The sequence below is a fragment of the Chelonia mydas genome, chromosome 7 (assembly GCF_015237465.2).
Source record: "Chelonia mydas isolate rCheMyd1 chromosome 7, rCheMyd1.pri.v2, whole genome shotgun sequence".
NCBI classification, from domain to species: domain Eukaryota; kingdom Metazoa; phylum Chordata; order Testudines; family Cheloniidae; genus Chelonia; species Chelonia mydas.
Genome location: NC_057853.1, coordinates 32,510,841 through 32,538,198, shown reverse-complemented (window position 1 = coordinate 32,538,198; position 27,358 = coordinate 32,510,841). Strand labels below are relative to the sequence as shown.

General features: G+C 61.8%; 1 protein-coding gene across 5 annotated transcripts; it reads right to left on the bottom strand.

Annotated features, from left to right (window-relative positions):
- Window positions 1-1,436: 1,436 nt before the first annotated feature.
- PCNX3 (pecanex 3) lies at window positions 1,437-26,993 on the bottom strand. Of its 5 annotated transcripts, none has more exons than XM_037904728.2 (35): window positions 25,626-26,993; window positions 23,191-23,387; window positions 22,746-22,851; window positions 22,215-22,254; window positions 21,395-21,490; window positions 19,322-20,710; window positions 18,779-18,908; window positions 18,318-18,487; window positions 17,782-17,878; window positions 17,120-17,255; window positions 16,592-16,752; window positions 16,133-16,286; window positions 15,582-15,614; window positions 14,973-15,144; window positions 14,543-14,653; window positions 14,123-14,214; window positions 13,620-13,729; window positions 13,191-13,296; window positions 12,538-12,627; window positions 11,783-11,933; window positions 11,253-11,400; window positions 10,545-10,722; window positions 10,005-10,113; window positions 9,157-9,286; window positions 8,806-8,864; window positions 8,179-8,394; window positions 7,590-7,843; window positions 6,962-7,192; window positions 6,448-6,551; window positions 4,590-4,737; window positions 4,005-4,235; window positions 3,645-3,919; window positions 3,219-3,427; window positions 2,541-2,944; window positions 1,437-2,026 (listed from the first exon to the last, which is right to left on the bottom strand). In XM_037904728.2, the coding sequence occupies exons 1-35, from the start codon at window positions 25,776-25,778 to the stop codon at window positions 1,841-1,843; spliced, it is 6,576 nt and encodes a 2,191-aa protein (XP_037760656.1). In that variant the 5' UTR covers window positions 25,779-26,993; the 3' UTR covers window positions 1,437-1,840. The 5 variants fall into 5 exon arrangements, with proteins under 5 accessions (XP_037760656.1, XP_037760657.1, XP_037760655.1 ...); XM_037904729.2 differs by having other exon boundaries at window positions 12,538-12,630; window positions 17,150-17,255; XM_037904727.2 differs by having other exon boundaries at window positions 12,538-12,630; window positions 25,626-26,992.
- Between the last annotated feature and the right edge of the window lie 365 nt (window positions 26,994-27,358).

Sequence of the window (27,358 nt, the reverse complement as noted above, 5' to 3'; positions counted from 1 at the left end):
CAGACAGGCGGGGGGGGACAGACAGAGAGGGCGGGAAGGAGAGAGACAGGACGGGACGGGTGGATGAGAAGGACAGACAGAGGCATGTGGTGCGCTACCAGGGGTCTGAGCACAGAGGGAAGAGATTGGTCGGGCAAGGGGCAGACACACAGACTGACCCCCCAACCTGCATACCGGAGGGATGAATGGACAGAATACCCGGAAGGACAGACCCCCCCTAACCTGAGGGCAAGGGAAGTGTTGGGGGACAGGATAGGGCCTGGGTCCTTGCTGCCAGGACCCATAACCAGGCATGCCCATATACAAAGAGTGTGGGAGGGGGCCAGTTGGCACAGTGAATATTTAGGGTGGGGGTAGCATACCCCAGTAGATAGATGCAGCCACACAGGCTGCACCCCATTCGTTCCTTGACCACCTCTCCTCCCCCCATAATTCCCACTCCTGCCAATAACTGCCTTGTGCTCGGCAAGACAACAGGTTTCGGGCAGGCCCAGATAGGCACAAGATTCTCACCTGCAAAGGGGGCCCCTGACCCACACAGGAACCAGCCTTGAGGCAGACCCCTGGCACTAGAGGAGAACCCCTCCTTGTGCTTTCCCCTCTTGGGCCCACCCCAGAACCAGCCTTGCAGCATCCCCCCAGCTAAGAACTGAGGTGGAAGGATAGCTCAGTGGTTTGAGCATTGGCCTGCTAAACCCAGGGTTGTGAGTTCAGTCCTTGAGGGGGCCATTTAGGGATTTGGGGGATTGGCCCTGCTTTGAACAGGTGGTTGGACTAGATGAGCTCCTGAGGTCCCTTCCAACCCTGATAGTCTATGATTCTGTGAAACCGTGTGCTCCCCCACCGCCTGCGGTTCAGAGATTCACCAAGTATGGGGGAGGGCAGGGAGCCCCAGCCCCCTGCAGGGCTGGCTCCCCCTTGGGGGAGGCAGGTTGGATGTGGAAGGGAAAGGAGAGGGGGCTGCCCAGTTTCTCTGGAGGAGTGCAGCTCGACAGTAGGGGCACCTCCAACTCCCCCAGGAGTGGCCACTCCTGGGAGAATGTAACTCCATGGCAAGAGCCTGGGGGAGGGCAGGGGCCGGAGCAGACCTCTCCCCCCATCTCTAAGCACCTGGAGGGAAAGGGCCCCCAGGCAGGATAAAGGGTTATCTTCTCCCTTGGACAGAGGGGGAATCTGAGCAGAGGTGCAGAAGGCAAGACTGGAACCTACGTGCCCTAACGCAGCCCCTCCTGATGTAACCTACAGGAGCCCCGTCCCCTGCCTGGGATCGAACCCAGGAGCCCTCTGAGCCTCAGCCTGCTCTAACCCCCAACCCCCTCCTCCTCCCCGGCACTAGGATATAACCCAGGAGCCCAGTCCCTCCCCTCCCCTAAACACAGATTTGTTGGAAGGTTGCACATCTAGGGTGGGGGGTGTTTTGCTTTTTTTTTCTCCTGTATTTTTTTTTTTTTTAATTTTTTGTATCAACCAAAAATCCAGGATCAGAGAAAAATAAACCATCAAAAAAAAAAAATCAAAAATAGTGTTATTCGCTTAGGCCCCAACCCCGCTTAAATACAGCGCTGAGGGGGCAGCGCCAAGGGAGCAGTACTGAGACTTAAGGGGCAGCTGAGTCTCTGCCCCTCCCCCACTACAGGGGGACAGTACTGTTGTCCATAGGGTCCCTTCTAGAGTCCGGTGGGGGGAGGCGGAGGCAGGGGCAGGTGGAGGAGCCATTAGCCCCCTTATTGCTGTCCAGGGTCCTGAAGGCGGGGGGAAGGGGGCACTGTGTGGTGGGACCAGCCCATTGATATCGATGGGGGGAGGGGAGGACAACGGCTGCTCCCACTGCCCCCCCCCTTCAGTACTGGTGCTCCAGGAGCGGCTGGGCAGCGGGGCTCTCCTTCTCCCGTTGTCGGCCCCACTCAGGTGGTGGGGCACCCGGGCCGGGCTGCTGCTGCTCTGGCTCTGCCAGTGGGGGGCACTGCTGGGGGGAGTCAGCCTCCATGGTGTCGGCAAGAGGGCCTGAGTCCAGGGGCGCAGAGGGCTGTGGGAAAAGAAATAGACGGGTTACAGGCTAGATGAAGGGAATGGGGGACAGGCCAGGATGGGGCCCCATGGAGGACAGAATGGGTTGGTGGAGGTGGGGAACATCAGAGCTGCAACTAATCCCAGGTGCCCTTCAAACGGCTTGTTGTAGGGGCGGGGGCGTCACACGGGTGCCCCAAGCCGGCTTAAGGGCTTTCCATTAGCACTAAGCTGATCTGCCCTAGCTGGCCTGAGCCACCTGTTGGGTGGGGGCACGGTGTGTGCAGGGGTGATTCCACCACGCACAAAGAAACAGCCGTGTCTGATGTGGAGGGGAGCTCTGTGCAGCACGCACAGCCCTTAAGGGGGGGAGGGGGTCAGCCATCCATGGTGCCCTGGGTGTGGGAGTGGGGGGAATGAAAGGTAGCTCCCCCTAGGCCACATGGTGTGGAGGAGGGAGGTGGGGTCTCCCATTGGAGGCAGGCAGGGGCTGGGGTTTCTCTGAGGTTCAGGGTGGGGGGGGCCATTCTCACCTGTGCTCTGGCACTGACCCCCCGAGGGGGTGTGCCCTGGGTGGTGCTGGTGCTAGCGGGGGTCCCTGGGGAGGCATCTCCTTCGCTTCCCCCCAGCCCATTGAGCCCCTTGCGGCCAGGGAGGCTCCACTTTCCACACAGCCCCTCATAGGCAAAGGTGGCTGAGGTGCCCAGCGCTGGCCGTAGGGGCAGCGGGAGCGGCAGGGGGGCCCGGCCTGGCCCTGTGCCCTCAAGCTGGGAGGCCATGGAGGCCAGCGAGCTGGTGCAGGACAGCTGGCTGCCGGAGAGGCGCTGGGCGGGCACCCAGGGAGCGGCAGGGGGGGCTTCGCGTCGGCTCTCCACCTGGCTCCCTGGCACCGGCCGCACGACCCAGTTCTGGCCCAGTGGAAGGCTCTGCTCTGACCCTGGTGGGGGAGATGGGAAAGTTAGAGCTGGCATGGCTGAGACAGCTCTACCCTGAGCCCACCTATGGCCCTGGCATGCACCCCATCCCCCTGCTCCAGCTCCCAGTCCTCAGCAAGATAGCCCCACCCCCACCATTGAGAGAGAGCCTGGTACCCCCAGCTCATCCCACTAGGTCTCCCAAAACACCCCCCAGCACTGCACAGATGGGCCCTGCCTGTGCCTACACCCCACCTCTTCCAGAGCAGGGAGGTTTGCTGCTGGTGGTCTCCATACCTGGCTGAGGCTGGGCAGTGGTGACGGGTGGCTCCTGGGGGTTTGAAGCCCCCGGGATGGCCATGCCCATGCTCGGCCCGCCTGGGGCACTGCTCCCCTGCTGCCCATGCCCTGCAGGGTTGTTGCTGATGGACGAGGAGCCTCCACCACAGTCCGAGTCCTCAATGTTCCCACCACTGTTGCACCCAGCACCGCAGCCCTTCTGTAGCCTGTGAGGAGATGAGGCACAGGGGTATCAATTCATGGAGAGCACTGCATTCCGGCTAGCCGGCCCGGCCTCAACAGCAGGGGACGCTGTAGGGAGAGGGGCAGGAGCGCTGGCTGTGGGGGGAGCTCCCGGCTACTCCAGCCCTGGCTTCTCCCAGCAGGGGGTGCTGTGGGGAGCGGGGCAGGAGCACTGGCTGGGGGGAGCTCCAGAGCGCTCACCTCTCCCAGCTGCTGATGAGCCAGGTGGAGATGTTGTGCAGGCTAACGGGGCCGCCCCAGAGGGAGCGCAGCTGGGGGTGGCTGCCAGCGTAGGAGGTGGTGAGGGGCGACACATAGATGGGGTAGCCGATGGGCTGGTCGCAAGACGAGTTGATCATGTTGCGCAGAGCCTGCTTGGCATTCTGGATGCTGCCCCGCTCCGGGTTGCGGTTCCGCAGGAACACCAGCTCCTGCTGCTGCCCGGCCCAGAGCCCTCGCACACACTCCCGGTTCACCTGGCCAAGGAGAGAAAACGGGGTGAGGGGTGGTCAGGTTCTCGCCCCAGTTCTGCGAGGGGAGTGGGGGCTGGGGGGGTCTCACCTTGATGACGCGGAAGCTCAGGTAGCGCTTGTTGAGCATGATGATCTTGTACTCGTCGCTGGCGTCATCCATGACGTGGCGCAGCGCCAGCAGGGCGGGCGTGTTGGCGAGGATGGCACTGCGCCAGGCGGGATCGCCCTCGTGTGAGATCACCATCTTCTCCTCGTTGGCTGTGATGGCATCATACAGCACGGCCGGGTCCTCGTACTCGTCTGGCGATGTGAAATGGTCCTGGGTGGGAAGTGGGAGGGTCACGGAGGGGGGGTTACAACCCTCTGACCTCCAGACCCTTCCTCTCCAGCATAGGGCAGGATCGTCTCCCCTCCCTCAACAAGCTAACAGGGTTACCCTTCCCCTCCTTCCCAGTGCTCCAACCCCCTCCCTGCCAGCAGGCCAGCCCACCCTACCCCTTGCCCTCCCCTCTCTCCCAGCCAGTCACCACCGTCCCCAGGCCATTCCCTAGCATGCAGGCAGGTGACAGGACAAGCCCTCTCCCCTCCCCCAGGCGTGGCCCTTAGGGCACAGAGGAGGGGGAACCCACTGCCCATCTGCCCTAGGGGCAGGGCCTGCGGGCAGGGGTGGTACCTGGTGCAGCTTGAGTGACATGCGGACGCCAGGTGCCACCACGCGGTGCAGCAGGTCCATGTCGGCGAAGACCCACTCATCGCGGGGTGAGGTGATGCGGAAGTCGCCCTTGAAGAGGGCGTGCAGGCCATACAGGAAGGGCTCCAGGCTGCAGGGATAGCACGGCTCAGCAGGGGGTGGGGGATCTGGTCGCCAGGCTGTGCCGGGTCCTGCGTGTGTGTGTGTGCGCGCGCGCGTGTGTGAGACAAATTCATGGCATGCCAGGCCAGAAGAGACCACTGGATGGCCTAGTCTGCCCTGCTGTACAGCCCAGGCCTGACACCCCTCTACTGCCTGCACTGGAGAAGGAGACTCCACTCCTGCACTGGGGTGTTTGTTCCAATGGTCAATCGCCCGCCCTGGCAAACACGGGTCTTGTTTCTCATTGGAGAGCATCTGGTCGGCTTCCAGACACCGGTTCTTGTCCTGCTTTTCCCCACTAGCTTAAAGGCCCTCTGGCACCAGGGGGTTCACCAGGGATGGTATTTATACAGCGATCAAGTCACCTCTCCATCGCCTTTCTGATCAACTAAACAGATGGCGCTCATCCACTCTCTCCCTGCAGGGGTTTTCTCCAGTCCTCCAACCACAGCTGTGGCTCTTCTCTGCACCGTCCCCAGCTTCTCGTTTAAGATGCAGCCCCCAGAACAGGGCGCAGTACCCTAGTCCTGCTCTCAATAATGCCGTAGCCAGAGGTAAAACCCATCCCTGCTGCAACTCACTATTCCTCTGTTCATTCACCAAAGGGCCGCATTGGCGCTTTTGGCCACAGCGTTGTGCTGGGAGCTCATGTTGAGCTGTTGGTCCCTCAGGGCTCTGCCAAGACGCCGTCCCACATTCCGTGGGGTCTGGCCTGCACTCCTCACCCTGGGTATAGATCTCTGCACCGGGCTGTATTAAAACAGTTTGTTTGTATAGGCCCAGCTTATCAAGTGATCCTGATAGCTCTGCAGGGCTGTCCTGTCCTTATCACTTCACCCATCTTTGTGCTACGCACAGATTTTATCAGCAGTGATTTTATATTTACTTCCTGATTCAAGAGAAGGGTGACTTGATCACAGTCTGTAGGTACCTACAGGGAGACCAAATACTCATCATGGACTCTTCAATCTAGCGGAGAAATGTCTCACAGTCCAGTGGCTGGACATTGAAGCTAGACACATTCATAGCGGAAATAAGGTACACATTTTCAACAGTGAGGAACTGGAACAATTTACCCAGCGTCATGGTGGATTCTTCATCACTGGCCATTTTTTAAAATTAAGACAGGATGTTTCCTCTAAAAACTCTGCTCTAGTGAGTATTTTGGGGAACTCTTCTGACCTGTGTGATACAGCCGGTCATACCAAATGATCACAGTGGTTCCAGCTGGCCTGGGAAGCTATGAATCAGTGATGAAAATGTTGACTTGCGTGTGCCCTCGAACCGATCCCCACAGAACCACCAGCACTGAGTGAGCAGTCCCCCCGATGACTTCCTGAGAGCTGTCAGCCAGCCAGAGATTCAGCCATTGAACGTGGGCTTTACTGATATTGCACAGCGCTCGTGTGTTATCAGAACACCGTACAACAGTCTATTACATCTGCACAGCATCAACCTATCTCATCACCAGACAAAACCACATTTCTTTGACAAGACCTATTTGACTAGCAGTAATTATACTCCCAGCCTTCCATTTGTTATTAAACGAACCCCGTATCTGCTTTTCCATTATTTTGCCTGGCAGACAGGCTGGGGGCGGGCCTCACTGCCACGGAAGGGGCTCTCTTGCCTGGTAGACATGCTGTGGGCGGGGGCAATGAGGGAGGGCGTGTCTCACCTGGCAGACAGGCTATGGGAGGCCGTGCCCAGTGCCCGGCGCCCCAGGATGCACAACCCGAAGCAGAGGGTGACCAACGGGGAGTCCCACTCCTTGTCCATGGGCTGCAGGGAGAGAGAGTCAGCTGTGAGGGGGAGGGAGGAGAGGACAGGACAGGAACCCCACCCACCATGGAGCGCAACACCCCCTGCTTCTAACAGACCCACAGCTTCCTATGTAGGACTTGCCCCATGTCCTGGGGATAGAACCGAGGAGTCCCAGCTCCTAGCCCCACCCTGCTCTAACCCAGTAGACCCCACTCCCCTCCCAGAACTGGGATAGAATCCAGGAGTCCTGGCTCCCAGCCCTACCTGCTCTAACCCACTAGACCCCCCCCCCAATCCCCGAGGTGAGATAGAACCCAAGCGTCCTGGCTCCCAGCCCCCCCCCCCCCCCCCCGCTCTAACCCACTAGACCCCACTCCCCGCCCAGAGCTGAGCCAGATCCCCAGTGTCCTTGACATCCAGGTGCCCACCTTGTCCCTGCGGCCGGCACAGTACTGGATCCAGTCCAGGTAGACATTGCAGAAGGAGGACAGGGTGACACCGGCCATGCGGGGGTCATAGTCCTCGTCGATGTTCAGGTTGAAGGTGGGATCACTGTCGGCGTAGCTGGGGGTGGTGCAGGGGCGCAGTGCCTCCTGGATCACCGTGTTCCCCAGCCACTCCTCCAGCTTGGATGAGCACGTCACATAATAGATGATGCTCTGCCGGGGCAAGAAGAGTTAGACGTCCAGAGCACAGACTTTGGCACTAACCTTTGTGAGGCAGCCAGTCTCCTAGCCTGGGGACGGATCAGGGCCAGCGCCCACTAGAGAGGGAAGGCCCCGGGTCCCATTTCCTGGCCTTTCTCCCCATCCCTGCACTGCAGCTTTCCCTGCCTCCCACCCCCACCTCCTCTAGCCCTTCTTGCTGAGCTCCCAACCCCTCCTCTCTTGCCTGTGCCTGCCCCCAACTCCCATGGGTCTTCCCACCCCCTCTACCCTTCAGCTGCACCCTCTCTGCCCCATCCCCCACCCCATCTGCCTTCGGCCCCTGGCCTCATCCTCAAGGCCCTCCCCCATTCCCTGTCCCAGGCACCACCTCCAGCCCCGGCCGCCACACCTTGACGTAGTACGTGATAAGGATCTTGCGCAGGTCGAAGACCTGCAGCATGGATGCGGCGTTGTTGTCGCTGATGCTGTACCCCTCCAGCACGTACTTGGTGGCCGCCACCTCCCAGGCCAGCCAGCGTTGCCCGAAGGCCGCATTGAATGACAACATATGGGGCAGATGGCCCGGCTCACAGCAGCAGCAACCCTCGTCCTCCTCCACACCCTCCGTGATGGCCTCCACCTCACGCTGCTGGCAGTACGTACCTGTGGGGGGCGGGGGGTGAGCGGAGCTGCCAGGGACTCCCTCAGGACAACCCACCACCACGGGACGAGAACAGGCAGACAGGACACTGGGGTGGCTGGGCCTGTGGCTCTGATCTGGAGTGATGCGGGCATACCAGGCTGGGTAGGCCCATGGGCCTGATCTGGGGGTGGGGCAGGGTACCAGGCTGCGTGGGCTGATGGAGACCTGGCACATGCTAAGAATGTATGAGTGAGGTTACTAGAGGGCTGTGGGTAAATGGGGTCTGTGAGAAGGGCCCTAACCAGGCCAGAACTGCAAGGCTCCCCACTCCCCTCAGCCAGGGCCCAGCCCTCACCCCGGAACTCGAGGCCGCGCAGCTGGAAGGTGACGAGGCCATTGCCGAGCTCGATGAGGTGCACCAGCGCGTTCAGGTAGTCCGAGGCCAGGATGAAGCAGTCACCAGTGGCATAGTTGCCCCAGCGGCCTAGCAGCAAGTCCCCACACAGCGTGTGCTGTAGGGAGCGCGTCAGGTGCTCATAGAAGATCGAGTTCAGGTTGTTGTCATCAGCGCCTGGCATAGAAAAGGGAGTGGAGGCCGTGGGGGCTCAGCAGGGGCCGCTCTCCCCCCGCAGTCAGTGCTGACGCAGCATGGCACTAGGGGGCGCTGTGCTGCAGGGAGTGGGGGGCTCAGTAGCTGGAGCTCCCCCCCCTCACTGTCAGTGCTGGCCCCAAAGCCCCAGCATTTCACTAGGGGGAAGCTGCACTGCACAGAGCAGAGGGCACTCTCCCCTTGCACTCACCACTGGTCCTAAGTCTCCATCGTGGTGCTAGGGGCTGTGCTGCAGAGAGCAGGATGCAGCAGGGTGTTCAGTGGGGTGTGCTCTCCCTTTGCAGCCACCACTTTCTGGGCGGGGGAGCCCAGTCCCCTTGGCCCTGGGCATACGGCAGAGGTGGGGGCTCAGCGGGCACACTGGGTACGCACCTGGGTTGCGGTCGAGCTGGGTGGCCAAGCGGGTGTTGGAATGGTCGACCCTCTTTGTGCTGGGGAAGGAGGAGAGCCAGGTTAGCACAGTGCGCCACTGGACCCCTGCACAGGTTTCCCACCTGGGGTGGCCCCCTGAAGCTCTTGGCTAGGCCAGGAGGGGGCCAGCCTGGGCGGGGGGAGACTGGGCAAACGTGTGAGAGTGGGATGGGGAAGGCTGACCCAGTGGGGGGGCCATGAAGGAGAGGGAAGCTGGCTAGGTGGGGTGCGGGATGTGAGGGGGCCCTGCAGTGAGGGGTGTGGTGGGATGCAAGTGGCCCTGCTGGCTGGGAGAGGGCGTCTCTCACTCACTTGTAGTCGCGCTCCCAGAACTTGACGGGGCGGGCGTACGACATGATGAACACAGCGCTGCCCAGCAATGGGTTGAGTGGGGTGGAGAACAAGGCCGACAGCACGGCCTGCACGAACAGCATGGCTGAGTCTGGGGGTGTCAAGGCAACAACCCCTGTGGAGCCGCAGTGTCCCGTCCCACCTCCACCCAACTGCCACAGAGCCACGGCACCACACCCTGCTGCCACCAACCACCCCAGTGCCCCGCTCAACTGCCCTGCCGCTGCCCCACCAACTACCCCGTCCCGCCACCGCCCAACCATCACAGAGCCATGGCACCCCATCCTGCTGCCACCCAACCGCCCTGGTGTCCCGTCCGCCACCGCCCAAGTGCCCTGGCCAACTGCCCCATCCTGCCACTGCTCAACTGCCCTGGCCATCTGCCCCATCCCGCCGCCACCCAACCTCCCTAGTGCCCCATCCTGCTACCACCCAACCACTCAAGTGCCCCATCCCAACGCAGCCCAACCTTCCTGGCACCCTGCCCAATCTCCCCATCCCGCCGCTGCTCAACAACCACGAAGCCATGGCACCCTGTCCTGCCACAACCCAACCGCCTTGGTCCCACGGCCCATCACTGCCCAACTACCGCCCACTATTATCCCACTAGCACTCCACTATCCCACAGCCCCCCTCCCCAGACTCCCTCACTTGTATCCCATAAGCCCCCTAAGTAATTCCCCTCCGCCCAACACTCCTTGGCTCATACCCCCCTCCAGTAGTTTCCCCCATGCACATTCCCAGCAACTCATGCAGCCCTTGCCCTGCCCCACAGCTTGGGGCACCCGCAGGCAGCTCCCCAAGGATACGGGGCACAGCGAAGGGCTGGGCAAAGGCGTGGAAGGCCGAGCCCCACGTGATCTGCCAGGGGGCGATGTAGGTGAGCACGAAGCGCAGCTTGTAGAGCAGGTCCCATAGCTGGGGGGGGGGATGGGGGGGGGGGGGGAAGAGAGAGAGAGAGATATGTCACGCAACACAGATCCCAGCTCAGCCACAGGGAGCCAGGACCACTGGGTTCTATCCCAGTTTTGGAGGGAGGGGACGGGGGTGTAGTGGATCGGGGGGACTGGGAGCCAGGATGCCTGGGTTCTATCCTCAGGCTCCCTGCGAGACTCAAATGCTGAGGGATCCTCAGACAGCAGGATCATGCTGGGCAGGGCAGTTCTGGTACCTATTGCACAACATCAGCAGAAAAACCAGTAGGAATGAGTGCCAGGGCGTGTGGGAGGCAGACTATTGCTGAGCAGCGGAAGCAGGGGATTGTGGGTCCACGAAGAAGAGCAGGGGGCAAAGTCACTCTGGGTACGTGGGGTCCGGGGCGCCAGCGAAGCCAAGGGGTGTGTGGGCACCTTGCTGAAGAGGATGGACATGACGAAGTAGTCGATGAGGAAGCCCTCTGAGTAGCGCCGATAATCGAAGTGGAAGAAGAGGACGGTGAAACCTAGTGCCACATACTGCTGGGGCGGGCAGCAGAAGGAGCAGCGTAGCAGCTTCATGCCAGCCACGGTGATGAGGAGTGCGCGGCAGCTGGGGGCAAGAGGGAGAATATTAGGGGGCACCCAAGCATGTAACCACCAGCCCAGCCAGGTGTGGGGCAGGGAGCCCTGTCCCCTTTCCTAGATCCGTTAGTTAGACGGGAGCAGAATGCTAAAAACTAACCAAGGAGCAGTTTCCAGACCCCACCCCTTTTCAACTGTGAGTTTCTACTTCCCCACCTGTCTGCATGAAGGGGAAGATTAGAAACTCTCCCTCTGCGAGGGCCAGCTTCTCACTGCCTATTATTGCTGTTCCAGGCCCCCCTTCCTGCGCTGTATCCAGTTCTTGCTCCCAATTGCTTTTCCTGCTGGGTCTGAACAGCACCGCCACTAGCGGGGGGAGCTGGGTGGGGCCGGGATGTGTGCTGCCGACTCAGCCCCAGGGAGGCTGGGAGGCAGAAGGACCCTGCAGGGATCTGCTCCTTGGGAAAGGGAGGACTCCCTGAGGCAGCACTAGGGGGAGCCGTAGCCAGGGAGGTGCTGCAGGGGGTGGAGCCCCAGGAAGGGGCTGCAGGTACCTACTAGATGCAGATCTTGTCCTGGTGGGGGGCACTGACTGAGTGGGCATCCACCGTCAGGGCGTTGAGCACCACGGCCGGGTAGATGAAGTACTTCTCCACGCACTGCAGCCAGGCATACAGCTTCTCGAACCACATCAGCTGGGCTGCGCCTGCGGGGGACACGCGGTTACCCCCCGCACTCACCAGAAGGCACCAGCCCGGGGACAGCACATGGTTCTAATGCACAGATAGTCCCAATGAACCCCACACCCAACAGCAGGGATCCCTCACCCCATGCTGAGATGCAGCCACCTCTGGGGTGGGGGGCAGGGCGGTTTGTTCAGGGATCCCTCGCCCGCGCTGAGATGTTTTCTGTCACACCTCCAGAAGAACAAGTCGCCCTACTAGCACTGCACTAGGGCATTGGCGACAGTAGCCCCTCTCCCCTGCTGCTTACAGCACACCCCCTCCAGCATCATCCTGGGGCACTGGGGCCAGCGCTGAGCGGGAGGGGGAAAGCGCGTCCTGCCGGGCACACCCAGGAGCACTTACTGCGCACTTCAAACTGGCTGTACTCGCGTGGCTTCAGCACGGGCAGCGAGAAGCAGAACCAAGGCAGCTGCTTGCGGAGCTGGGGCAGCAGGTAGTGGGTGAGCAGCCCGACCAGCCCAGCCAGGGCGTACAGCACATAGCCTAGAACAGACTGAGCGCCCAGAGGGATCAGGGCGCCTGACGGGACCCCCCGTCCGCCCCCAAACAGCCCACCCCACACACAGGTCCCCAGAGCCTTCCTCTCCCAAACCACCCCCCATTCCACCTACCCAGCTGCCACCCACCACTCACAGCAGCCGCCACCACCCCCCAATGACTCCCACCCCTACCCAGCTTGCTGTAACTCCCTCTATGGGCCACTCAGAGAAGCAGGCTGGCGTAATGGCCAGGACTCCTGGCTTCTACCCCAGCACTGCCAGGGCACTAGGGTCTGGTGGGTCAGGGCAGGAGATGGTGGGAGTCAGGACTCCTGGGTTCTACCCCAGCGCTGCCAGGGGAATGGGGTATAGTGAGTTAGACCAGGTAGAGACTGGGCACCAGGACTCCTGGGTTCCTTGTTCTGCCTTCTCAGCTGTTAGCATCACCACAGACTACCAACAAGGGGACCCTGACACAGCCTAGTCTCTCACCCCACCAAGCTGCCGTGCCCTCTGCCTGTCCCTCCTGCACCCACTGCCGCCATGAGCTGCGATGGCCCCACGCTGCCCAAGGAGCCCCACGGCTGGCGGTACCCTCCCTCTCGACCCAGGCGGTACCTTGAGGGCGATGAAGACGGTGCTGGCACTGATGGCGAAGGTGAGCACCGCGATGACCATGCACATCACCAGGTCCGAGTGCAGGATCTCCCGCTGTGGGGGAGGAGGGTGAGAGGGAGCAGCTGGAGCCATCAGCCATATGCACCCCTCCAAGCAGAGCCATGCACGGGCCTCCCTATGCCCAGCCATGGGCCCCCACCATCCACCTCCAGCCATGCCTAGTCCTTATTCCCTCCCCCTATGTAACCCCTCAACCATCCATGCCCCCCCACCTCCAGCCATGTGCTCCCACTGACCATATTAATCCAGGCACCAGCTGATTCCATTCTCTCCAATTCGCGCCATGCAGGCTGCAGTCCCCTACCCCCGCCCCAATCTTCCCAGCCATGTGCCCTGCACCCACATATCCAGCCACCTATGCCCTATCCCTCCATATCCCCACCCATCCATCCCCTATCCTGTCCCGTAACCTCAGCCACGTGCCCCCTCCCCCACACACCGTCGCTTCCCCCTCCAGAAACCACAGCCAAGCATCCCCGCCCCCCCACACCCAGTCCCTATCCCCCCCGTAACCCCAGCCACATGCCCCCTCCCCCACCCATCCAGCCATCCCCCGCCCCATAAGCCCCACCATCTACCCCGCCCCCCCTCACCAGGGAATTGCGCAGTTTCTCAGGCAGTGGGTCCCGGATCTCGGCTGGTGCATTCTCCACGTTTCGGTTCTCAAACTCGGAGAAGAGCTTGGCCCGGATCAGGGACCTAGAAGGCAGGGGGGCTATAGGAGTTCGTTCCCTCCTCACAGGAGCAGCATCGGGGGTGGGCCCCTGACACCTCAGCCCCTCTCCAAGGGGCCCAGCCTGGCATCCCCGTGACAGAGCATACCCCTACCCCACTCCCCAGGACAGAGGACAAACCTTTGTCCTCCCAGAACTAGGGCTTGAACCCAGGAGTCCTGACTCCCAGCCCCGCCCCTGCTCTACCCCAGCAGAGCTGGGATAGCAGCCGGGGGCCCTGGCTCCCAGTCCCCCCAGTGAAAGATGCCTCAGCCCAGCCTGGCCCTCCCCCAGCCCTGGGGTACACACCACAGCACAGTGGGGTCGCTGCTCTGGCGACTCAGGTGGTAGGACAGGGCGACCAGGAGGCCGCAGAACACGGAGAAGAGGACGGGGACGTGCTGGTCACCCCAAGGGGCCTGGAGAGGAGAGAGCAGAGAGCGTGAGTCCCGGTTCAGGGAGACCCCTCCCCAGCCTCAGAACCCCCGGCCCATCAGCACTCACACATCGCACTGTACCTTAAACCATAGCCCAGCCCACACGGAACTAGAGTTCTGGGACTTCTGCCCACCCGGAGCCAGCCAGTCCTCCACCCTGGGGTTGGACTGAAACTGGGGTTGCCTAGAGGGGAAAGGCCCCATATCCCATTCGCCACCCTGGCCCACCACCGCAGGGCCAGATGGGAGCTGGCGCCCCCTAGAGGGCAAAGGCCCCCATTCCCCACCCCTGAGGCAGCCAGTCCCCCATCCTAGGATTGGATCGGAGACGGCGCCCCCTCGAGGGGAAAGTCCCTGCCCCATGCACCCAGGTACCTTAACGGCTCCGAGGCAGAAGCCATAGAGGAGGACAGCGACCAGGAGACTACGCAGGAGACTGAAGAGGGCAGTGAGGGGGCTGGTGGCGGCTGGGAAGCAGAGAGGTGGCAGGGTCAGTGTCGCACGGGAATATCCCCCAATTGCCCCCTCCAGGCCCTGTGTACACACCAAGGTTGCAGCACCACCTGCTGCCCAGCACTGGCACTCACACGGGGCAGCATCAGCAACGCACCAGCCAAGCTAGAGAACCCAGAAGTCCTGGTTCCCAGGCCCCCTGCTCTAACCCGCCAGACCCCACTCCCTTCCTAGAGCTGGGACAGAACCCAGGAGTCCTGGCTCCCAGCCCCACTCTGCTCTCACTACTAGATCCCATTCCCCCTGTGGAGCTGGGACAGAATCCAGGCATCTGGGCCGTACCTGTGCCGCCAAAGATGTGCATATCCACCTGCTCCAGCAGGTACATGAGACAGGTGTTGACCTGGGGCAGGAGCCCGAAGAGGAAGATGGCAGGGAAGCAGAGGGTGAAGACTGTGAAGGACACCACAGATGGGGGGGTTAAATCAGTGACCCCCACCCCCCAATTCCCACTGCAGAGCGGGACTGCCCCCACCCCTACTTAGAGAGGGAACCCCCCTCACACTGGTGAATGGAGTCCACAGAGAAACCTGCATGGCACCCCCTAACTCCTTGCCGGGGGACTGCGGACTCATAGAGCCCCTTACCCCTGGCTGAGGGGTGCTGCAGCAGGGCAAGGGGAGGTGGTGCCCCCTACCCCCGGACAGGGGAAGGCTGCAGCAGGGCACGGGGGGGCGGTGCCCCCTACCCCTGGCTGGTGCCCCACACTCACCGGTGGTGACGTCCCGGGCACCGTAGAAGAAATCTGTCGAGAAGAGGGTGAGCCCATAGAAGGTGACAGGTGGGACGGGCACAGCCCGGGCGCACAAGTCCAGCACCCAAATCAGCACACAGGCCACGCAGAAGTAGACAGGCCGGCTGTAGGCAATGATCCAGTTGTGCCCCTGCAAGAGAGCGTAGTGTGAGGGGCATGGGAGCAGCCAAGCGGCTGGCCCTCCCCACACCTCAGTGGTGGGGGACAGCCTAGCTCCCAGCTGGCACTAAGGGACACCCACAGCCTACAGACAGGGCACTGCACAGGCTAAGGGGCCCGCACCCAACCCCCAGAAACCCCCAACTCCCAGGAGTCTCAGAGGCTCCAGAGCCGGGCACCAAACTACATTGAGGACCCCTTGGCCCATTTAAACAGAGATCCTGCACTCGGTGCTGACATGCAGCTGCCTCTGGGATGGGGCGCAGGGCTGGTTAGAGAGGAATGGCTCACCCGGAGCTGTAATATCCCGCTCCCTATAGCACAGCACTGGTGCATGGGGGCCAGCACTGACTGCAAGGGGAGAGCACCCCCTCCTGGCCCTGCAGCCCCCCCAGGAAGGTCACTTACATGCATGGGAGAAGCAGCATCAGGCTGGACGCTCTGAAAAACAGAATCAAGGTGATCTTAGTGAGGCCCGTTTCCCCAGTAATTGCTCACCGGGACAGGACTGGGAAGTAAAATGGCCCAGCACCCCGCTGGAGGCAGAGGAGCTGGGATTTCTGTGACTAGCCGGTGTCAGGGACTGGATCTCACAGGGGAGCAATTCAAAAGGGCTGGGGTGCCCCTCTTGTTAGCCTGCCAGGGAAGAGAGGGCTGGCACTGCCAGAGGATAGTGCATGAGTGGCTGAAAGGCTGGGGCTGTCCAGGCGCCGGCACCAGCCAGGCACAGGCAAGACTCCCTCACCGTGGAGGCAGGGGTACCAGTGGGGCTCACTGTGCTGGGTGCCCCGAGAACTGTCAGAGGAGGGCTGAAGGTCAGGATTAAGCGATTCTAGCAGAGCTGGGGCAGCGGGAGAGCACCCAGGGCTGAGATAGCAGGGGACTGTGGGTGAGGACTGCAGGGCAATGGCAAAGCTGTGCAATGCCCAGAGGGCATGGCCACACAGGCGGGCTCTCACCTTGAGCAGCGAGTACTGGCAGCTGGCGATGACCAGGCAGAACTGGAAGACCCAGATGTCACAGAAGAAGCCCTGCAGCAGCAGCAGGTAGCCCAGGAAGGCCACTAAGGACCCCAGAGACACCACAAAGATGTTCTCCATCACCCGGCGGTTCCTGGGGGGGCCCAGAGCACAAGGCAGCATCAGCCACTGTTGGCAGTTGCCAGCAGGTTCCCCAGGCACCCAGCACGGCCAGGGCCCCGGTCTATTCAGCCGTAACCTGGGCAGCCTGCTGGATGGGCTCATGGGGCTGGTTCCAGTCGGGGGTGGACAGATAAACCAAGCTGCACAGGCCTATGGGGCTGATCAGCGTGTGTGGTGGGGAAATCAGCTGGATGGGCCCATGGAGCTGATGGGGGGGTAGTAATTAGGCTGGATGGGCCCATGGGGCTGATCCAGGGGATGGGGGGAGCGACTGACCGGTCGAGAAGTGCCAGCAGCGCCAGCCGGTCGTAGCGCACCCGCATCCAGCGCCCAGGCAGCACCCAGTACTTGTAGTACTGCCGCGGCTTGGACTTGTCCTCGATCATCAGCGTGTTCTCCTGGGACTCGTGCAGGGACTCCTGATCCAGCAGGTCAAACTGAGGGGAGAGCAGGCTCAGTGGGGTGCAGGCACCCTGCCCATAGACTACCAACAGCCCAGCCAAGCCATGATGGGGGGTGTTCCCTCCAGACAGCACAGAACCCCCCAGCAAACCACACCCCATGCAGCAAACCCAATCGAACTAATGGTGCCTCCCACGAGACCCCCTCCAACAGAGATCCTGCCCCTCTCATGGGTAACCCACTCACACCGAACGGGGAGCCTCCCACCGCAGAGACCCTGCTCCATCACAAAGACCAGGCCCAAAATTAACCCCCTACATCAGAACCCTACCAAGACCTCCCCCCATCTGCCAACAGAGCCCTCCTCACTGCCCAACTCCCAGGGCACTGACCCCCCGTTACCTCAGGGATCTCCAGGGGTACCCTGCGCACCTGCATGCCCTGCAGCACCACAGGGCGTGGCTGCAGCAGCGACAGGGCGGGCGTCCCCTCGGGCACATCGGTGGAGTTGAAGCTGGAGGAGTGCGAATGCCGGTCCCTGAAAGGGCAGCAGGGGGCAGGGAGGTGAGGGAAGGAAGCAGCCCCCTCCTCACTACAGTTCCAGATCCTGGACTCATGGCTCTACCACTGCATAATGAGCAGCACAGCGCCCCCTAGGGCCACACTGGACACTGAGGCCAGCACTGCCTGTGAGGGGGGAGCGCCCCCTGCTGGCCTCCCACCCTGCAGCAAGGCGCCCCCTAGGGCAAGTACTGCCTGTGAGGGGAGAGCGTCCCTGCTGGCTCCCCCAACCCTGCGGCACAACACCCCTTACAGTCACGCAGGGGCCAGAACTACCTGTAAGAATGCCGCCTACTGGGACCCTGCCCCGCTCCCTGCAGCTCCCAGGGTTTCCCTGGTGGTTTCCCACCCAACCGCTGACCTGGCCCCTCCCAGCTTAGCAGAGGGCAACACAGACCCTGCCAGTGATTTCTCCCGAGCCCCGCCCCTCCCTGGTGCTCCCTGGTGCTGGGGACAAAGAGCAGCATGCCATGACAAGCGGAGGGGAAGGAGGTGTCACTCACCAGGCGCTGTTGGTCACGTGATCCACACTGACCTGCTGCCCCACCGGGTTCTCGTAGCCACCTCCTGCCAGGCCAAAGGTGTAGGAGCGCCGCACACCTGCAGGGGGAGGCAAGGAGCCAGCTAGACTGGGGGAAGCGTAGCAGGCGAGGAGGGGAGACCCCACAGGGAGGAACAGCCCTGTGATGGGACCAATTCCTGGCTACAGTCACCATGTCACCCAGGGGAGCCCTGGGAAATTACAGGCTCCCCTCTGTAAAGGACTACCCCCCGATTCTACTTCAGGTGGAGGGTGCCCAGGGGAATGAGCAGCCCCTCCCCCCCGGCTGCAGAATATTTATACCAGCAGCAGCCCAGGGCTGGGATAGCAGGGGGCTGTGGATAGGGATTGGGGGGCACTGGCAGAGCTGGGGAGGGCAGGTCAGTGGCACTGTTAGATTGCCACACTTGTAACCTCCCCGCGAGCCCCAAGGCCCCTGCAGGGGCGGGGCAAGCAATGGGCAGACCAGTGGCAATCCCCCTGCCCACCTGCACTCACCACTCTCATCGTAGAAGTAGTGCACGGCACCCTCGGAGGTGTCGTCAAAGTTACAGGCCTCGTGGATGGCGCCACGCGGGAGCAGCAGGGAGCTGGCGAACTGCAGGGCCGAAGGCAGCGTGAGTGCCCGAGAGTGGGAGGAGGCACGGCCCCGCTGCAAGTCTTGCAGGCTGCAGAGAGAGGGGGATATGCTGTCAGGCATGAGCACAGGGTGGGGAGGCAGTGTTAGGAAGACAGAGGGGCAGGGCCGCGATAGCCGGGGGTTGCGGGTCAGGACAGAGTGACACTGGCAGGGCTGCGGGGAGCCCAGGGCTGGGATAGCAGGGGGCTGCGGGTCAGGATCAGGGTGCCCGGGCCAGGCTTGGGCACGGGGCTGTGCTATGCTGTTAGCAGACTCTGGGCTGTTTGGGGCGGGGCTGAGCGAACGGTGCGTCAGTGTCTCAGGTGGGGAGAAGTGTCACCTGGGCGGGGACCCCATCACTGAGGACGGGGGTGTGGGATTGCTGCCTGCGTTGTGCCGCCGCCTCATGGCCTGGGTGCGTTTGATGCTGCTCGCCCGATCCCGCTTGCTCCCCTCTTCACCTGTGGCGGCTGCAATGCAGAGAAAGAGCTGTCAGGAACCCCGGACTGAGAGCACCCCACCCAATGGGGACCCCCTCCAGGGGGCGCTAGCTCCGATCCAGCTCTAGGTCAATAATGATTACAAGTCAGCCCCATCCGTGAGACGAGCGTGCTGGGTCTCAACCGGGTTCCAAATGGGCCGGGGGGCCCTATCACACCAACCCCAGCCCCTCAGCAGCGTGGCCAGGGACTGAACAGGCCACAAAGGCTAAATCCCGCTCTGTCCCTCGGCCTGTCTCCATACCAGCTGTGGGCTCACATACAGGACCCTGGGGCTGAAGGCTGGGGTGGGACAGTGTGCGCGTGTGTGGGGGGAAGGGGCGTGTCACTCCTCACCCCAGCTCCCAGGGCTGCCAGAGCCAGGGCCCCACACAGCTGCTCACCTCCCCCAACGGCCCCCTCCTCCAGCAGCTCCCCCCTCCAACCAGGCTGGTTCGCCGACTGGCTGCGGGTGCTGCCTCCCGACTCCAGCCGGCACGGGGGAAAGTGCTCCTGCTGCCCCATGCGGGCCTCTAGGTCCGACTTGGAGACGGTGAGCACCGCAGCGGCCTTGCTGTCCCCGCTGCCCCCATCCATGCTGAGCACTCGGGCGTGGGTCTTGGCGCTGGCCGTGCTGGCGCTGCGCTGGGCGTAGTGCGGGCGCTTGGGGGGCTCGGCGACCTCGGGGGCCGGCCTGGCCTTGGGGGTGTGGCGCGGGCGCTGGGGTGCGGCTTCCGGGGAGTAGCAGGAGGTGCTGGAGGAGGTGTCGGAGCTGTAGTTGTGCTGGGAGGGCAGGCTGGAGGCACGGCTCAGGTCGCTGCCGTCGCTCGAGTCCTCATCCTCGAAGAAGGTCTCGCTGTATGCCTTGCTGTCCAGGATGGTGCGCACGGGGGCATAGTCCCGTGCGTACCCACTGTCAAAGCTGCTGCTGCCCCCGCCGTGCTTGCGGGAGGGGCGCCGGCGCCCTGGCTTGTGCCCCGGGCGCAGCAGGGCCAGGTCTTTGGGCCGCACCACCTGCTCAGCCGGGCCCTCCCAGGGCTCCCCGTCACCCCGCACCGTCTCCAGCGAGGCCAGGGTGTTCTGGGTATCGTCCGTGTGGCTGGTGAGACTCGGCTCCCCCAGCATGCCCTGCTCGGGGGAACGCAGCAGCTCGCTGTCCGACAGTGCGTCCGTGTCGCTGCCATCCGGCAGGACCCCAGCGTCCAGGGCCGGCGCTGCGTCCCCTGCTGGCCCCAGGGAGGGGCTGTCCAGGTGGGTGGAGTTGGTCTTCTCACTGCGGTAGCTGCTGAGGGTGCTGGGCGTCTCCTTGTCGGTGCCGCTGAAGCAGCTGTCGGAGGAACCGGCCTTGCGGGGGCGCTCCTCGCTGGGCTCACCCCGCCCCTCCAGGGGCCTGTACTCGGTGCCCGAGCGGCGCTTCTCCTTGCGGCTGCTGGTGCGCAGGATGGTGCGCTGGGGCAGCGCCAGGCTCAGGAAGCTCTGGCTCAGCTCCTCACTCAGGCTGCTCTTGATCAGGGGGCTGAGGGGGGTGTCGCCCACACTCTCCGACTCGCTGGCGTGCCAGCTGCTGGGCAGCTGACGCGGGGCCCCACCCCCCGCCACCGCTGGCCCCACCCCTAACAACGATCCCATGCCCAGGGGGGACTGGTCGGAGGAGTCTGTGCTCTGGATGGATGTCTGAGCTGGCAGTGAGGGGGGTGGCTTCTTCCCAGCTGTATGGGGCTCCGCCTTGGGAGGGGGCATTGGTGCCTCACCACAGGACCCTGGGCCAAGAGAGGCCAGCTGCGAGTCGTCAACTGCAAGGGAGCGAGACAACATGGGTTACACACACAGCAGGAAAACTGAGGCACAGGAAGGGCACCATGCTTAGCCAATGACCAAGGAGCTGGGGATAGATCCCAGGAGTCCAGACACGCAGCCCCCCGCCCCCACAATCCAGTAGACCCTCCTCCCCTCCCATCTCAGAGCTGGAGACAGACCCCAGGAGTCCTGACCCTGCACTCCAAGCAGTAGACTTCTTCCAGTAGTAACACACTGCCCCCGTCCCAGGTCTTTCCTGGGTGTGGCTCCCAGGCCGCTTACTGCACTGGAGGCTGAGATGCCCAGTTCCATTTTGTGCCCAGGAATCCTGGGAGCCAGCCTCCCTGCAGGCTGTACAGCCCCCCCACCCACGGGGAGCCGGCCTCCCCCCATGCTGTACAGCCCCACCCCATCCCGGGCACCTACCAATGTTCTCCTGTAGCTGAGCTCCCCCCACGCTGTAAAGCCCCACCCCCCACACACGGCACCTACTAATGTTCTCCTGGGTGCTGGGCTCCCCCAGGCTATAGAGCCCCCCCCCACCCCCACACAGGGTACCCACTGATGTTCTCCTTGGAGCCGGGCTCCCCCCCCGCAAACACAGGGCACCTATTGATATTCTTCTGGGAGCTGGGCTCCCCCCAGGCTGTATAGCCCAACCCCCCATGCAGGGTACCCACTGATGTTCTCCTGGGAGCCGCGCTTGAGCAGCTCGCGGTCCGCCGAGGTGACAATGACGTTATTGCTGCCCTGCTCCCGCACTAGCTCCTTGATGTCTGAAGGGTGAATGGAGAGGGAAGGAGGCATTACTGGAGAGCAGGGGCAGCTGATCCCAAGGGGAGACCTGCCTTCCCTGCTCCCTTCACACCCCACGCCACCCCGAATCGCCTACACTGCTGCCCTCCCCCAACCTTACACCACCAGCTAGAGACATCTAGGGCACCGTCAGGCTCCCCCCACAGACAGTGGGGTGAGGCTTCAATATCCACAATGGATCCAGAAACTAGTGGGGCTCAGTCACCTCAAAGGGGCACCAATATACAGACGTTGCAGCTGCGCCCCCTGGGTACCTGCAAGTCTGAGTTTCTTTGGGAAACTTTGGTCTAGGTGGCTCAAGGAATGTGACATGGGGCCTTTCTCCTCTAGGGGGCGGTGCCTCCGATCCAGCCCCAGGGTGGTGGGAACGGCCTGCGCGTGGGGGCGCGTAGGGAAGAGGATACGAGGCCTTTCTTCTCTAGGGAACCCCTGCTCCAGTCTGGTCCCAAGGCAGGGAAGTCAGTGGAATATCCACCCCCAACTCTATGGTTCTGGTTGCCGGGGGAGAGACAAGACAGGATATTAAGGAGCAAGAAGCAATCAGGGAACACCCTGGAGAGGGGCAATTCCCACAGCTACAGCACGGGCCAGGCTCCCCAAAGGGTCAGGGACACTGGTGGGGGGCAAAACATTTGCACTGGGCCAGCTGGGCTACTGGGGGCGGGGAGCCAGCCACCCACTCACCTCTCACTGCTCCCGCGTCCTCCAAGTGGGGCAGCAGCTCCTACGAGGGGGAATCAGTCAGGGGGTTACATGCCAACGTCCGCAGCCAGGCAGGCCCAGGAGAGCCCTTCGCTGCAGAGGGCCCAAAGCCCAGCCCTCCTGATGCACCAATGGGGCCTGCGGGGCATGGACGGGATTTTCTAGCCTCCCTGCTGCAGGGCAGCCACTTCCCCCCACAAACCCTGATGCAAGCGTAACTGACCCAAACGCCAGGCTCAGGCTGCAAAGAGCCTGTGGCAGTAGCCACGGGAGAGCCAGGTACCTCACTGATCCCCACCCCCACACCCACCACTCACATGCAACCATCTCTGGGGTGAGGCAGAGGGGCTGGTTGTACATGGACCCCTTGCCCAGCACTCACACACACACGCCTCAACTCCCCGGGCTGGGGAAAGTTGTAGAAACCCAGTGTTCCAGGAGCGAGAGATCGCCAATGGGCACCTCCCAGCCAGGAAGGCAACTGGAAGCCCAGAGGATCCTCCCAGTACTCACCATGACTTGGTTGAAACCAAATACTGAGTGCTGGGAGCTGCATCTCACCGGGGGCGTGGAGCTGACTTTCCGGAACACCGTCATCTCGACCCCCCCGCCCGGGTCTCTGCAGAGAGAGGGAGGGAGCATTGCATGGACATACACTGACAGGTGAGCACAGTTAATACTAGTACAGAGGAGAGCAGTGCAAACAGACCAGCTGCCTGGGATCAGACCAACGGGCCCCCAATGCCTGATATCCCCACCCACCCCCACAGGCAAGACCAATGAACCAACCTGAGAAGCAGCTGAATCTCCATGCCAGGTAAAGGATCCCTGTATAAACAGCCCCCACACCTCACCCCAGAGGAAGCTGTATCTCAGCACCAGGTGAAGGATCCCTGTACAAACAGCCCTGGACCTCACTGCTCCCCCCACCCATGCACCCCAGATGCTGGAGACCCACCTGGCCAGGTTGCTGTCATCCCCTGCAGTGCCCTCCTCAGCCTTGGTCCCATCCCCCAGCACCGAGCTGCCCTTCTCCACAATCTCGCCCTGGTCGAACATGGTGTGCAGCCGAAAATTGACGATCTTGATGGTGGTGAAGAAGACGGCTATAACCGCACAATATACGCCAGCTACCAGCATGCTGGGTGGCAGCACCTGGCAGAGAGAGACGGGACAGCATGGGGTTAGCACCAATTAGGTGGCCTCCATGCTCTCCACCAGGGACCTCAGCCTACTTAGCCTGCTACACAGAAACTCAGGCACTGACAATGACTTGTCAGGCTAAACCCAGGAGTCCTCCCACGCCCTCCTCCTCCTCCCCTCTAACCAGAGCCAGGGAAAGAACCCGGCCTCCCAGCCATCCCCAGCCCTACTTTAACCACTGAACCCCACTCCACTCCCAGAGGCAGAAATAGAACCCAGGAGTCCTGCCTCCCAACCACTGGGTAATATTTCTAGTTGTAATATATGGGCTCTAAGTGTCTCTTGACCCCTTGGGGACGCTGGTAACAGAGCTCCGGGGCAGCGGTGTTGGGGTCATTTTCTCTGCCATCGCCTCTGTTAAACACTATCTCAACAAGCAGCTTTAAGTGTTTTCAGCTGCCAAGGAACACTCAGGACCAGAGTCAGGACTCCTGGGTTTTATCGTTGGTGCTGGGAGGGCAGTGCAGCCTAGTGGGTGACAACAAGGAGCTGGGAGCCAGGCCTCCAGGTCTCTATCCCCAGCGCTGCCCACCGACTTGGTGTGCAACACTGTGCTCCCTGTGCCTTCGTTTTCCCTGACTCAGGTGAAGCTGATATTTATTTACCACTTGTAACACCACAGCGCCAGGAGCCCCAGCACCCTCTCCCCAACACAAACCATGCGAGTTTCTCAAAATAGGCCCCTGTTCTCTTTGGCTACAGACATTCTCCTGCAGCATCTGCCACACGCCCTCCACCGCCCCCCACCCCAGCCTTGGGTCAGAGGAGCGAAAGTGGCTTCTAATGCTCTTTTCGCAGCCAGGCTATTTCAACCAGTGCAGGTACAGGGCAGGGAATGGCATTGGGAGGGCTGGTACCAGGCCTGCTCTGGTTCTCTCGGATTTCACTGCCTCGGGCATTGCTCGTAACAGCAACTCAAGCAAGGCCCTGTCATTATTTGTTTGTGTTATGGTTGCGCCTACGAATTGCTTCCAAGCTCAAGCCTCCTCTTTCTCAGCAGGTGTGCTCAGGAGCACCCCAGCCTCCAACTGAAAATGGGCACCCTGGTCACATCATGAGCTTCCTGGACCCCTTTACTGCTCTTTGCCAAGGTCAGGGGCACCCTCATTCCACACAGACCACTCAACTGCCCTAGGCAGAGATCAGGCAAGGACCCCCTGACCAAGAATGGGCCCCGCCCCCATAGCTCCAGGCACTACACAGACTCCTCTCCCCACTGTGACTGAGGGGCCCCCACTGTGCTGGGTGTTGCTCTGACCTCTCCCCCCAATCATGACCGGAGCCCCCCACCCCTCCTCCAACTGAAGGCTACAGCTCTGTTGTGCTATGAGCTGCACAGATACAGTGACAGACGGTCCCTGCCCCAGAGAGCTCATGACAACAAGCAAAGCTAAGGTCATCTCCCCATTTTACAGATGAAGAAAGTCAGACACCAAGGCAGGGCAGAGGACTGAACACAGGCATCCTGCACTCCACTCCAACCCCGCACACACAAACCCATCACCCCTCTCTGAACCCAACATGCCGATCATCCCCTCCACCAAAGGCTCAGCGCTCCAGGGCCCCCAGTGACAACAAGGGACCAAGAGTCCCATCTCGCCTAGAGTCCCCCACGCTGCTTCTAATTTCTGTGCCAAGTTCAGTGGTGAGGGGAGCTCATCTCCAGGAAAGAGTTAGCTCTGGGGATCATCCCCTCAGGTTACAGAGCAACAGCTCAGTTCAAAGCAGGGCCAGAGAAGCGGGGTGAGAAAAATACAAGTTCTACTCCCAGCTCTGCCACTGACCTGCGGGGTGACCTTGGGCCACATCCTTTACTGCTCAGTGCCTTTACTGCTCAGTGCCTCAGTTTCCCCTTCCACCCTTTGCCTACTTAGACTGGGAGCTCTTCAGTGCAGGGACTATCTCTCACAGCCTGTCTGTGCACAAATGGGGCAGGGGGCGACCTCAGTGAGGAGTGTCTTTACAGCACCCAGAAGAACAGGGGCCCTGGTCAGAGTGCTAAGCCCTACTGAAAGACATATGCTAAATCATGCCAGGGCACGAATACAAGGTCAGGTGTCTCAGGACCCCAAGTTCGGGCATCAATGCCAGCATCCCACACCCCAGGTTACCAAGAGTGACATGCACGACTGGCACTAGTGTCAGGAGCCTACCTCCAAGTCTGCAGTGGGGGGCCTGAGGTGGACTCACCATGTAGAGCAAGAAAGGGAAGGTGAGCAGGAAGATCCAGGTATAGAGGTGGAAGCAGTTGGAGAAGGTGCTCTGGTGGGGATCGAAGAACCAGCCGCCCGTCAGCGAGGCCCAGACACCCTGGCGCAGGATCTGCAGCACCTGCGAGCCCATGGCCACGGCGGTGCCTCTTCCTCCTCCCCCTCCGCCCGTTCCTCCTGCTCAGGGAACGTGACTACCAAGCTTGCACCTGCAATATCCTTCATCAAGGCAACTTGAAGGCCATGATCCACAGGCTGGGACCCCAAACACCGACACCCACCTCTCTCTCCCTGTTAAACCAGGCTTCCTTCCTCCAGCAGGGATGGGCACCTCACACACCCACACGTGAGAACCTCAGCTACTGCTGCCGTGACGTCTCACTAGCCATCCGGGGTGCCCTTCTCTCTCCCCGGCAACAAGCCTCCTCCCTCCCTCCCTCCACGTTCACCCCCCTCCGCTCATGCCATTATGATTGCTGGGGAGGGCTGGTCTCCACTGTCACAAGGAAATTACAATTAAACAGTGGAGGGGCTAAGGAAGGAGGTAGGGTGACAGGGAGCTAACTCTCCAGTGGAGGGGACTGCAGGCTCAAGTAGAGGTGGGACCAACTGGGGACATAGGAGAGGGGCACCCTGGGGAACAGGCTGGCACCTGCCTTGTTGCCACTGAACAGCAGCCCAGCAGATGGGGACCCTGGGGCGGGGGGGGGGGAGCTCAGTGAGGTGAATGGCCCAGGAAGGGAAGTGGTCAGCACAGTGGTGAGGGGGGACTGCTGGTGGGAAAGCACGACCCTGTGGAGAGGGTAGCTGGTGCAGTGGGGGCAGGGGAGCAGGGCTGGGGGGGCAAGCAAGTGGGGACCCAGGCAAGAGGACTGCGGGGGCAGGGGAGCCCAGGCAAGCGGGGACCTAGGTAGGGGGCAGGGGTGGAAAACCCCACAGGTGAAGGGCCCCGGCAGGCGGTGGAACCCGAGGGTCGGGGGGCGGGGGCAGGGGACCCCACGAGCGAAGGGCCCAGGCAGCCGGGGGAACCCGAGGGTAGGAGGGTCGGAGCCAGCCCGAGCGGCGCCCACCAGGCACCCAGGAACGCTAAGGGGACCCAAGGTCTGGTTCACTTCCGGGGTCAGAGGTCAGTTCGGAAGCCCCGAGCGGAGGGGGCACCCGGCCGCGGCACCTCAACCCAACTAGAAACTGGGGAGGCCGGAAGAGGAGCCCGGGAAGCAGCAGGAACAGCAGGAGAAGCACGCATGCGCCGATCACCCCCCGCAATATATATATATATATATATATATATACACACACACACACACACACACAGGAAGCGGAAGTGAGGGTGCTTGGGTCAACTGAGAGACCGTGGACGGCTGAAGCACCACTGCGCATGCACTGAATTGTTTCCTCTATACGCATGCGCACTACTACCACGCTCCCCGGCCCAATGAGAAATTTTCTCTGTGCGCGTGAGCAGATTTCACGGAACTTCCTGCACGCATGCGCAGCAGGTTTTAATCTCCGCCATTCTTCCCTCTCAATCGGGTTCTTCGAGCACTAAGGAGCTCGGAGGTGCGCATGCGCACATAAGCTGAGGGCCGTAAATGGGCAACTGGTCCCCAAGGTGGATACATGATGGTGAACTGCGCATGCACATGATCCGGGCGTTAGCTCGCGCTCTCTCTAGGATTTAATTCCTATTGGACTGGGTAGTTTGATCGACAT

Excerpts from the sequence above, each read along its gene's own strand:
- PCNX3 (XM_037904727.2), bottom strand. The coding sequence starts at position 25,778 with ATGGGCTCGCAGGTGCTGCAGATCCTGCGCCAGGGTGTCTGGGCCTCG. Across the intron at positions 14,654-14,972 it reads TGCCCGGGACGTCACCACCG|TCTTCACCCTCTGCTTCCCT; the intron begins GTGAGTGTGGGG and ends TGTCCTTCACAG. Across the intron at positions 2,945-3,218 it reads CACTGCCCAGCCTCAGCCAG|GGTCAGAGCAGAGCCTTCCA; the intron begins GTATGGAGACCA and ends CTCCCCCACCAG.